Source organism: Hemicordylus capensis, chromosome 3, assembly GCF_027244095.1.
Source record: "Hemicordylus capensis ecotype Gifberg chromosome 3, rHemCap1.1.pri, whole genome shotgun sequence".
Classification (NCBI taxonomy): domain Eukaryota; kingdom Metazoa; phylum Chordata; class Lepidosauria; order Squamata; family Cordylidae; genus Hemicordylus; species Hemicordylus capensis.
The window spans coordinates 44,577,040-44,589,409 of record NC_069659.1 but is presented as its reverse complement, the minus strand read 5'-3'; the positions used below and the strand labels follow the sequence as shown (position 1 = coordinate 44,589,409).

Here is a 12,370-nt window from a genome sequence, read left to right as displayed (position 1 = left end):
CTCTTCAAGGTCTTTTGGAACTGCACCCAGGGTGCCAATTACCACTGGGATGATTTTGGTCTTTTTCTGCCACAGCCTTTCAATTTCAATTTGTAGATCTTTGTATTTGGTATTTTTTTCTATTTCTTTTTCTTCTATTCTGCTATCCCCTGGTATTGCTATGTCGATTATTTTCACTTGTTTTTCTTTCTTCGCGACTACAGTTATATCTGGTGTATTGTGTGGCAGATGTTTGTCTGTTTGTAGTCGGAAGTCCCATAATATTTTTACATCTTCATTTTCTTCAACTTTTTCAATTTTTTGGTCCCACCACTGTTTGGCTACAGGTAGCTTGTATTTTTTGCAGATGTTCCAGTGTATCATCCCTGCTACCTTGTCATGCCTTTGTTTGTAGTCAGTCTGTGCAATCTTTTTACAACAGCTGATTAGGTGGTCCACGGTTTCATCTGCTTCTTGACAAAGGCAGCACTTGCTCCCCCTCCCCCCCGCCAATGGGGGCACAGTTGCCCATGACAATGCTTGTATGATAACAAAACGTTTCAATCAAAATGGGGGGGGGGGGCGGTCCTGCTCAGAGCTCAAAACAGGTCCTTTATTTAAAGAGTGTTCTCAAATGGCCCATTTAGAGTCGAACGGTTTTGTCATCAAACGTACTGCACATCCCTATCGTAAGCCAATCAGAAGCCAGTGCCAGAAAACCAATCCGCAAGGGACAAACAGGTCTCCAAAATGGCACTTGAAACTGGCTTGTTTTGTTCAGAGCTTAAAACAGGCCCTTTACTTAAAGGGCATTTTGTTTCCAGCTTGATACACTCAGAACGGCCTGTTTCTAGTTGAAATGTTTCAATTTGAAATGTTTTGCACATCCCCAGTGTTTTGTATTCTGATGTTCAACATGGCTGCTGAGTCAGAATTCAATCCTGTTTATTCAAGGGGGACATACTTCCATCTAAGTATGCTTATAGATGCAAGAGAGAGATTAGTACCGAAATCTGCAAGATCTGCTTTTAAACATACTGAAGACTTGAGCTTACTTTTTCCATAACAAATCTTCCACTGTTGTGTATGACAATCTTTTCTATTGTACAACACTAAGCCCTAAATTTGGATAAATGCAGGAGTTGATGCTCCATATACAATTGATTTAAGAGTCTGTTTTACAGCTGCTTTCTTGGTGAATGCATGTATTCATTGCTTTCATCAACACAATGCAAAATGCTTTGTAAGTTGTCTAGGTTTTCTTCTCACCTGTAGTTTGCCACATTGGTCCTTTTTTGGCGGTGTGTCTGCTTTGACCCCAGAGAATTATATGAAGATGAATGGGTTTCCAAACACCTACTGGGATCATGGTGGTGAAGATGATGACATTGCTGAAAGGTACTACTGTGGGCTGGAGCCACTGAAAAATGTGGGCTAAACTCAAAATATGGCATTTACCTCACCATGCTCAAACTATGCCCTTTAAAAGAATGACGCATGAGCTGTTGATCCATTGCTGAGTAATAGTTTAGGGAGATGATCTATTCAGCAGCAGTTGACTAAAAATACTTGATTTGATGATGCTATAAACTTCTCCAGATGTTAAAAGAGCCACGATGCTGTAGTTGTGTACAGCTTACTGAGGGCATGCCTGCAAGCCCCATTCCTGTGCTGACACCCTCGGCAACCCCACCTGCCTGCTGTCCATAGTTAGACAGTGTAAGTGTGGATGGTGGATGGGTGGGGCTTTGGGCACTCTCAGGAAACTATGCGAATACTGTATTCCTGCTTTAAAGCCTAAGTTTCAGTAGGCTTATGAGATCACCCAACATTCTGTGTGTCCCATCAACTTTGCAATGCCTGGACTAATATGAACCAAATTGGGTACAGTTGTAGGGACACCTCAAAGGCATAGTTTGTGATGTCATCCACCCCAATTCAAGATGGTGGATGCAAGAAAGTGTAAGGCGCAAGAGGGTTAACTTGTGAACTGACTAACCGATTTGGACCAAATTTAGTCCAGTTGTAGGGATAGCGGAAGGAAAGTAGGCAGATTAGTTCTTACTAGAGCAATTTGTTTAACATTAAAAGGGGGCACAAGCATTTAAGGAGCTAGGCTTCTGCCAGCCTAAAAACATATTTCTCTGGGGACATGTAATTAAATATCAGCAACTTGTTTTGAGAAAACACAAGAATGGCCCTAATTCAGTCTGTGGCTGTTCCATTGATGATTACTGTAGCAAACATATAGAGGAACTGAATAAAAACTTTGTGTTTTTCTTCTATTCTTGTTTAACAGTATAAAAATTTAAATAGAATGCTTTGTTCACACAATATAAATCTTTTATGTTCCTCAGTTCAAACCATTGACTAGAGCTCTTAATATGAATACAAAGACTATTTATATACTGCTTTTCAACAAAAGGTTTCCAAAGTGGTTTACATAGATATAAACAGATAAATAAAAATGGCTCCCTGTCCCCAAGGGGCTCACAATCTAAAAAAAGAAAAATAAGGCAGACACCTGCAACAGCCACTGGAAGGATGCTGTGCTGGGGATGGAAAGGGCCAGTTGCTCTCCCTCTGCTCAATAACGAGAATCGCCACTTTTAAAAGGTGCCTCTTTGCTCAGTTAGTAGGGGATTCTTAAAGCAAAGAATATGATCCAAAGCTTAACTTCTAGAAAATGTAACAATATGCTTCTTTTGAAAAAGCATATTACTTTGGATCCAGTGGTGCCCTAGTGTGAATGAAAGGCACTTCTGATCTCATATATATGTGACGTTCAGTATCCCGGACTTCTGCTGATTCCTTCCCCAGTCCACCCCGAGATTCCTAACACAACTAGTCCCAGGGCATGGCATGAGGCACCAGCTTTGCTGAAACCAAGCCGGTCTGGGTCTGGTCAGTGCTTGGATGGGAAACCTCTTGGGAACTTCCATGTATGTTGCCTTATGCTTCTTTGTAAAAGAAAAGTTGGATCTATAGCCATGTGATGAATAAATGAAACACACACAGAGTAACCTATTAAACTTCTGCTCAGAGAGGGTTTCTTTTTACTTACTATGCTAGATGTAGCATGATGGCAAAATTTTTAGCAGAGCCTTCCGATGCAGACAGAGCACAAGTGGGTGTCGAGAGTTCCCTCTAGGTGTCAGCCAGTCTGGAGCAGAGGAGGGAGGTTTTCCCCCATGCTACTTCCCAGAGCCACACTCTGCTTGCTGTTACAGTACATGGTTGATCTGAGGCAGTCATGAGAAATAACTTTTTCCTTGGTATGGGGAGGGCATCCTAACGTGATGGTTATCAAGCTCTGCATGCTCCGAGACAGGACCAATCAAAATTCAGGTCGATCATATGTATCCAGACAGCTGTCACTCATCCCCAGTTCCAGTCCTGTCTCGCTCCGCAGACAGAGCTTGAGTATTGCTGTGAGGAAAAATTTCACAGCCTTTCTCCTTTTTTATTTTAATAATTTGGGATTCCCTCTGTTGAGGTCTCTCTTATTCGAAATATGGAGCCTGATTATATGGGGGATATGTTGAAGGGTTCCCTTCCGGAGGGCCCCTTCACAGAAGCCGCGATTGTTCCCTCGGTGGCAGGGACAGCGAGCTTGGGCCTAATGGCCATTGATAAAGGAGAGGAGGCTACTGTGAGCCAGGAGGCTTCTAATCTGCCCGCCCCACCACCCAAGAAATTGAAAAAGAAAACTAAACACCTAAAGGAAAAGGGCATTGTCAGAAATGAAAAAGCATATACGATCCCCTGGCAGCATGCCACTGAGCGATAAGACTGCAGTTGAAGGCAGTTCGGGCGCAGCAACCTTCCGCTTTCCCACCTGATTTAACTGCCGAAGGCGCGGTGGCCATTTTAGCTCTCCTCTCCAAGTCTAGCCCTGCCGTTCTTTTTAAGAGCAATGGGGAACCTGGACGCATGATGCCGATCTCTGAACCCTTCCAGGGTCTGTGTCTATTAATGACCCCCCATGGGGTCCGATTAGTGCGCCAGCGGCGGTGTCCGTGCTCAACCCTCCTCAGGGTCCTATTAGTGCGACAACTTCATGTACCGCCCTCGACCCTCCTCAGGTTCTGTTTAGCGCGGCGATGCCACTCACGGTCCTCGACCCTCCTCAGGGTCTGTCTTCTGCTGCTGCTGCTGCTGCTATGTCTACCGCCGCAGGTGTCAGTTTGTCTAATATGCCTCCACTCCCTGGCGGCGAACAGCCGTCCCCGGGTAAGTTAATTTGGTTGGGGGAGTTCGTTAAGAGGCAATGTCTGGCATGGGTATCTTCTCTGCTAAGTCAGTCCGCAGACAGAGCTTGATTAGCGCTGTGAGGAAAATCTTCACAGCCTTTATCATCGTCTTTCACTCTCTCTGACGACTTCAGGCCAGTTTCTCCCTTCCTTTATTCTGTGTGCAAGGGTGGGAAGGGAGTCGCCAATTGCGCTCATTTAGCTGCTTATTTTGATTATTTCCTCTGATTAAGGCTGTATTATTCTGACTATGGAGCCTGCTCATATGGGGGATATGTTGAAGGGTTCCCTTTCGGAGGGGCCCTTCACAGAAGCCGCGATTGTTCCCTCAGTTGGAGGGACAGCGAGCTTGAGCCTTTCGGCTAATGTTACTGAAGAAGGAGCAACTGTGAGCCAGGAGGCTCCTATTTTGCCCGCCCCGCCGCCCAAAAAAGCAGCTACAATAGAGGCTCCATTCTGTGGACTAAAGAGCTTATTAAGCTGATACCTCCAGAAAATCTTAAACCCTGCCAGGGTTTAAATAAATTGGCCAGAGCTTCTGCCCTTATGGCAGACTCAGGTCTGGACTGCATACAGCACGCCTCTCGTGCCATGGCAGCCAGGGTGGCACTGCGCAGAGGGTTATGGTTAAAAATAAATAAATAAATAAAAATAAAAATTGACGGGTAGATGCCAAGTCCAAGGTCACCTTGGCTGCTACTCCCTTTCAAGCCAAAAGGGCCATCAAGGATGTGTCTCAGGAGACTGGCACACCTTCAGCTGCTGGCTTGGATCAGGAAGGTTTTCCATCAACCTCTATTTCAGCAGTCACTGTACCTTTTCCACAATTTTTTAAAGATGTTATGTTTGCAGTGGGGTGTGCCTGGTGCCACTAAACCTGCCATATCCTTCCCAAAAAATTGTATGCCTTACCTCCAGATATAATGGCTCTTTTGACAGTTCCTGTGGTGGATGGACCTGTGGCCCAGCTGGTCACTGGGGCTCTGGTGAACAAGGAGGGAGATGACCTTCTTAAGACACCAGAGGAAGAGAAAGCGGATCATCTGCTACGTAAGGCTCATGAGGCATCTGCAACTGTCGTAAGGGCAGCTGCCACGAATTCTATTTTCGCTAGAGTCTCCATTTTGTGGACTAAGGAGCTTGTTAAGCTGGTACCACAAAAGAATTTAAAACTTTAAAACCAGGGTTTGAATAAGTTAGCCAGATCATCTGCCCTTATGGCGGACTCTGGTTTGGACTGCATACAGCACGCCTCTCGTGGCATGGCAGCAGGCGTGGCAATCCGCAGAGGTTTGTGGTTGAAAAATTGGAGGGCAGATGCCAAGTCCAAGGTCACCTTGGCGTCTACTCCCTTTCTGGGGGGGGAAGTTATTTGGTGAATCCTTGGATCCTATTTTCGTGGACACAAAGGACAAAAAGAAAATCATGCCGGTTGGGCGTGGTAATTCAAGGAGGAATTTCAGGGGATATAACACCTTCCAGAATTCCTTTCGTTCCTTCAGAACTTTCAATAGACCTGCCAATACAGGGTTTAGAGACAGCTACCGAGGAAGAGATGATCGTGGATCTTTCTTCAGGGCTAACTGGTGTCACCCCTGGAATAACAGGCAGAGGATCGGGAAGAGCACGTGCTGGAGGTTATGTCAACGCACAAAACCGTAAGCAATGGCGCAATATCGGTGGGGGGCAGGCTTCTGGAATTTGCAGAAGCCTGGGTGCACAGCACCACGGATCAATGGGTGTTGAGAACAGTAAAGCACGGCTATGTTATAGACCTTATGGCAACTCCTCCTGATTTTCTTTTCTTAACACCTGTCCCCAAGGTGAGGTCCAAGAGACTGTTGATGGACCAAAGCATCCAACACTTATTAGACATCCATGCGATAGAACTGGTTCTGTTGACGGAATTATGTGTAGGTGTCTTTTCTCTTCTCTTTTTGGTGCCAAAAAGAAAAAAGAAAAGAAAAGAAAGGAAAAAAGAAAAAAGAAAAGAAAAAAAGACGACTCCTGGCGTGTGATTCTGGATTTGAAAAGATTGAATCAGTTTGTGCAAAAACGCACATTTCGAATGGAGTCTTTAAGGACAATAAAGGCAGCCGTACACCCGGGCAATTACTTGTCCTCGATAGACCTTTCAGAGGCGTACTTACATGTACCGATTCATCCTGCCTCTCGCCAATACCTGAGGTTTATTTACAATCAGAGACAATTCCAGTACAGGGCTCTACCCTTCGGGTTGTCCTCAGCTCCTCACGTATTCACCAAACTCATGGTGGTGGTGATAGCTTACATGCGCTTGCGGGGGATCCATGTTTACCCGTATCTGGACAGGTTGCTCGTGAGATCTCTGTCCTACCATCAAGCCTCCAAGGACACAGCTCAGGACGTCCAGATACTAGAGGATCACGGGTTTGTCATCAACTGTACCAAGAGCCACCTAAACCCATCTTGTGTACTCCAGCATCTGGGAGTTGTTTTCGACACGAGATCGGGCACAGTTTCTCTCCCAACGGACTGACAATAGAAGATTGCCTCACACACCAGGCCATGGCTGTCTAGGAAATGGGGTTCCCTCATGTCTCTGGCTCAACTCATGGGCTCAGTGATCGCCTGCCTAGAATGCACGCCCTGGGCCAGGTGGCATTCGAGACCACTTCAATGGTTCTTGCTTCCTTTTCAGGAAGCCATTATGGCAAAGAAGCAGATAAAACTTCGCTTACCACGGAAGGTCAGGAATTCTCTCCTTTGGTGACTGTCGCTGGCGATAGGAAAGTAAATACTTCTGGAAATTCCCCAGATTATCGTGGTGACGACCGACGCCAGCCTCTCTGGTTGGGGGGCCCACTGCCTGGCACATCATGCGCAGGGGTTGTGGGTTCAGAAGGATTTGGAGAACAATATCAACTGGCTAGAGTTGAAGGCAATTCGATTAGCTCTTCTGCAGTTCCGTGATCTGTTGATAGGGAGACATGTTCTGATAAGGACAGACAACGTGACCGCAAAAGCTCACGTAAATCACCAGGGTGGCACAAGATCAAGGCCCCTCATGCAGGAATCCGACTTACTATCCGCATGAGCGGAAATTCACCTATACTCCGTGACGGCGGAACATCTGAGCGGCACGGAGAATCTACAAGCGGATTGGCTGAGTCGCCAAAACGGTGGATCCAGCAGAGTGGGCCCTGCATCCGGAAATCTTCAAGGAAATTGTCCACAGGTGGGGTCGTCCCCAGCTGGACCTCTTCGCGTCACAGGAAAACGCCAAACTACCAAGGTTTTTCGCAAGATATCTAACTCCTCACAAAGAAGAAGTAGATGCTCTCACGTCTCCCTGGCCGCGGGGATTACTTTATGTCTTCCCCCTGACTCCAATCCTGAGCTCCTTCCTAAGATAGTTCCTATTAGAAGAAGCAGAAGTCATTTTGATAGCTCATTATTGGCCGCGAAGACCCTGGTTTTCTGACCTCCTGAGTCTCTCAGTCCAACCGCTGTGGCCTCTTCTCCCAAGGAGAGATCTACTATCACAAGGACCTCTATGTCATCCGGATCTGGTCTGGCTACGCCTTCATGCATGAAGGTTGAGCGCATTACCCTAGATTCCAAGGGATTATTCCCGCCAGGTGCAAGACACTATCATAGCGTCAAGAAGGCCATCCACTTTGCGCATTTATCAGGTTACCTGATCAGCCTTTTGTTCCTGGGGGCGGAAGCAGGACTTTGTTCCATCCTTGGCGGGGGTTGCAGAGGTGCTGGGGTTCCTTCAAGCAGGTCTTGAGAAAGATCTGCATCCCAGCACAATGAGGAGGCAAACTTCAGCCTTGTCCTCAGTCCTGGATTTAGCAGTGCCTGGTTCATCTTCCTTGCACCTCATATTAGACGTTTTCTAAGGGGAGCGAGCAACTTGGCTCTGCCTCCCGTACATAGGTTTCCCTCCTGGGATTTGAATTTAGTTTTAAATGCTCTTACTAAGGCTCCGTTCGAGCCTCTTCATTCAGCTCCCTTGAGAATTTTGTCCTTTAAAGTAATGTTCCTTGTGGCCATCACCTCAGCACGAAGGGTTTCTGAACTAGCTGCCCTCTCTGTGCGCGATGAGCTATGCATTTTTCAAAAGGAGTGTGTTGTTTTTGAAGTTGGATCCCACCTTCTTACCCAAGGTTAATTCCATCTTTCATAGGAGCCAAGATTTAGTATTGCCTTCCTTCTGTCCTAGTCCTGCTCACCCTAAGGAGCGTGCTTGGCATACTCTGTATGTGCGTAGGGCACTTAGATTGTATATTAAAAGATCCAAAACCTTTAGAAATACGGATTCCCTTTTTGTTTCCTTTCAGCCATCTTCCCTAGGGACCAAGGCGTACAAGGTTTCCGTGGGTCGATGGATCAGAGCTGCCATATCGTTGGCTTATGAGTCTCTTCACCTTCCTGTTCCTCATGACATTTCTGCCCATTCCACTCTCAGAGCCAGCACTTCTGCGGCCTTTTCAGCTCGTGCCCCCTTGGAAGAAATTTGCAAGGCGGAAACTTGGGCATCAGTGTCTCCCTTCATTAGGCATTACAAGATTCCGTCTTTTCACGCTGCTCAAGCAGCAATAGGAAAGATGGTATTGCAACAGGTTGTCTAATCATTCGCTCCCACCCTTGGGATTGCTTTGGTACGTCCCATCACGTTAGGATGCCCTCCCCATACCAAGGAAAAAGAAACATTGGTAGACTTACCATGAAGGGTTCTTTTTCTGGGTATGGGGAGGGCATCCGGCCCACCCGCGAATGTTTACGATGGATATGCAGGGAGGTGGGGCAACTCCCAGGGTTGCTTAGTTCTTTGCTGTCACTGTTTACTGTACAACTTCATCCCTTGTGGACTATTTTTTCTCTCCTTGCTCTCTGTATTTTCTGTGCTCAACAGTCCTGGAACTGGGGATGAGTGACAGCTGTCTGGATACATATGATCGACCTGAATTTTGATTGGTCCTGTCTCGGAGCATGCAGAGCTTGATAACCATCACGTTAGGATGCCCTCCCCATACCCAGAAAAAGAACCCTTCACGGTAAGTCTACCAATGTTTCTATCTACCAACTGAGAATGTGTGTTCAGCTACACTGCAGTCTGTCTTGATTTGGCTATTTTCTTATTGAGAAATACTGCTCTGAAATGCCCTGTCTCAGACCTTTCCCACTACGTCTTCATTTCAAAAGGATTCGGTTAGCAGGGCTGAAAATAGTTCGGACTCCAATTTTTCTTGGACGTTACAAAAGGATGGATTATGGACATATATCTGACCAAACTGAGAAACTTCAAAGGTAAATACAGAGGGATTTTTCTGTGCATGTCTAGTCTCTGTTCACTCTTTTTCCTAAGAAGGTAGAGTAGCAACATCACATTTCCTTCACATTATACACTGTAATATATCGCAGCAGCACCACCAAATTCCCTTCACACAATTGTCATTGAACCATAGTGCACATATTAATGGTAAAGACGCAGCAATTCTCACACTTAAGACAGTGAGGCTATTCTCACGATGGGGGGAAACTGGGCTAAAGAAGCCCAGCCCGGTTTTCCCCCATTGTGAGAACCAGCGGGCGAGCCCGGTGGTTCTCTGGTGGCTAGCCCGCCAAAGTAGCCCTCCCCTTAGCCCAGGTTAACGGAGTGAGCGCTCCACTAACCCGGGTTTTCTGATCATGTGCCACCACAGCGCGGCCACGCCATGGTGACACATGAGGAGACCTCCGCCAGGAGACTGTAAGCAGCCTCCCAGGTTCTGAGGTCTCTCCAGGATGCCCTGCACGCTCACACAGAGCTTTCAGGGGCCACGCACTCCTGATCCCCACCACCTGTCAGCTTCCTTGATGGAGCTGGCAGTCGTGTGGGCAGCCGACCTGGCCGCCCAGCTACAAGCGGCTGCTCGGCTGCGGAGAGCAGAACCTGCAGAACCCCATCTGATGCTTCACACCAATTGTGTGAAGCATCTTTTTAAAAAAAAACACAAACCACTAATAAAGGCTTACAATAAGGCATTTAAGAACAGTAAAGGCTTGAGTGGTTTTGAAAATGTGGCTTGCGACTCTGCTAGGATTACTGAAAATGATGGTGGTGGGGAATGTCTAACAGTTGCAGGCCAAAACTTGGAAACCCTCCTTGGTAATCTCAGCAGCACAAGCTGGTTGTGGATGTTTAGAACCAAGGGAAAGAGGCTTTGTATATGCTGAGAGCCAGCTCACATTAGGTCTTGTGTACTGCTTTCAAGTCACAAGACCTAACACTCAGACTGAAAACCATTCAGTTTAGATGCTTTGGCTGTAACTACACTTTTAAGTATTGGAAGTTCTGCAGGTGAATGGCTGTAGTTATCACGCGACTGCCTGAAAGAGCCTCCTTGTGACCTTCAGGCACTTGGTAGCTAGTACAACAACTTTCCTAGGTGGGGCTCCTACTACTTGGAACTCCTTTTCCTAGGCAAGAGTTTACTTCTTTGTTCAACCTTTTGTAGCACTAGAAAAACCATGTTTTCATCTCTACAGAACACATATTTTATAGAGCAGTTGTTTAATGGGCATTTTTATTATATTGCTAAATGTGTCTTAAATGAAACAAAATCACATCTTGCTTTCCCCTTCCTCCCAGGATTGTCGTGCACACTAGAAACACATGGAAGGATGACGGAATGAATTCTCTTGAGTTCAAAGTATTGGCAAAGAAAAAGTATCCTCTTTATACTAACATTACTGTGGATATTGGAGGTGTATCAATTCTTCCTCCAGAAGGCAAAAGAAATGGGAGTAAAGCATGAATTTGTGGCGGTATCTAGCTGTTTGGCACTGCTGGAGCTGTCATGAAACAAAAGAATCGTGTGGGGCAGACTTGAAGATGCATATATTTGCTGTCTCTACTGACAAGGAGGAAAAAATTTACCAGGAATGAACACACATGGGTGTTACTTAAATTGTTCAATGAAGCACTTCGGCACTGTAAAGTGCAATGTCTACTGAACCTTACCCTTTTTCCCGACTACTTGCACAGCTCTTCTTGAAGAGCACACTTTAGATCATATAACCACCTACACTGTGATGTGGATATTTGAGATTACAGTATCTGAATGAAAGATAAAGTTGAATACTCTGTTTTAGACACGTTGGCCTATATCTAATGTAAAACTTGCGGGCAGGAACCATTTCTGTACATACACAGAGAGGAGGAATGATTTATGGCAAGTCTCCCCTGAGATTACAGGGACTCAGGAACACATTGGGAGTGGAGCACAAACTGCTGCTTCAGAAGAGTACTGAAAACCACCTCTCTGCTCCATTTGTGCACAGAAATGTTCCCCACACCCAACTCTTAAATTTGGATATAGGCAGTCTCCTTTTAAGAAGACAATTTCTCTGTTGTAAATCCAGTTTGCCTACACCAGTGTTTGGGCTTCACGACTGTGTCAAGTGTTAAACTATATTTCAGAGTTTTACTTTTGTAAAGTTTATTTTTCAATGAATTTAAATAAACTCTGTTAAGAGTACTTATATACTGCCTCAGAAGCAATCATTCTCTGCTTTAATAAAGAAACTGCTCAAGGCTAATCCTAGTTCAGCGGAACACATTTCCTCTTGGGCTTTTCCCTCGTTTCAGAAGCTTTTGATAAGGCAGGTCAAACTCGAGGTGATATGGCAGCCGTATCTACTTTTCTGTGTTGGCTGCTCCATATAAAGGGAGCAGGTTAAGAAGAGAAGAGCATCTGCTTTTGCAACAGATGGGATCCTGAGCGAGGAGCTGAATCCCACACCCTTGTTGTTTCAGGTACTTTCTCCCAGTCTCACTGGTTCCAGTTCTGAAGGAGTGTGAATCCAAATATAAGCACATCTGCATTTTTGACCAAATTCAGTTTGAGGAGTAGTTCCTCCAAATCAATAATGGAGAGGGGGAAATGAATCCTGCGGAAGGTCTCCCAGAAAAACTCTTAAGGAGGGTTTGGGGGTGGGGTCAGGGGGCTTACAGCAACTTTGTGGTGGTGCCTTTTTAAAAAATGCCACCACCCCAAAAAGTGGCCAGCAGCAGTCTTCCTGGCTTCCCTCCTCCCTCTCCATCTTGTTCTAAAAACTAGCCATCCCTACCTGCCCACCATGTCTTGTTTGGCTCTTATCCTCCC

General features: G+C 45.9%; 1 protein-coding gene across 5 annotated transcripts in view; it reads left to right on the top strand.

Annotated features, from left to right (window-relative positions):
• Nucleotides 1-11,747, top strand: part of LOC128350957 (beta-1,4-galactosyltransferase 3-like) — a 42,281-nt gene extending 30,534 nt beyond the window's left edge. For all 5 annotated transcript variants that reach the window (XM_053309901.1, XM_053309898.1, XM_053309897.1 and 2 more), the window contains exons 5-7: nt 1,255-1,377; nt 9,426-9,530; nt 10,855-11,747. In XM_053309901.1, coding sequence (XP_053165876.1) covers nt 1,255-1,377; nt 9,426-9,530; nt 10,855-11,020 — 394 coding nt within the window. In that variant the 3' untranslated portion in view covers nt 11,021-11,747. The remainder of the gene's footprint in view (nt 1-1,254; nt 1,378-9,425; nt 9,531-10,854) is intronic.
• Nucleotides 11,748-12,370: the final 623 nt, after the last annotated feature.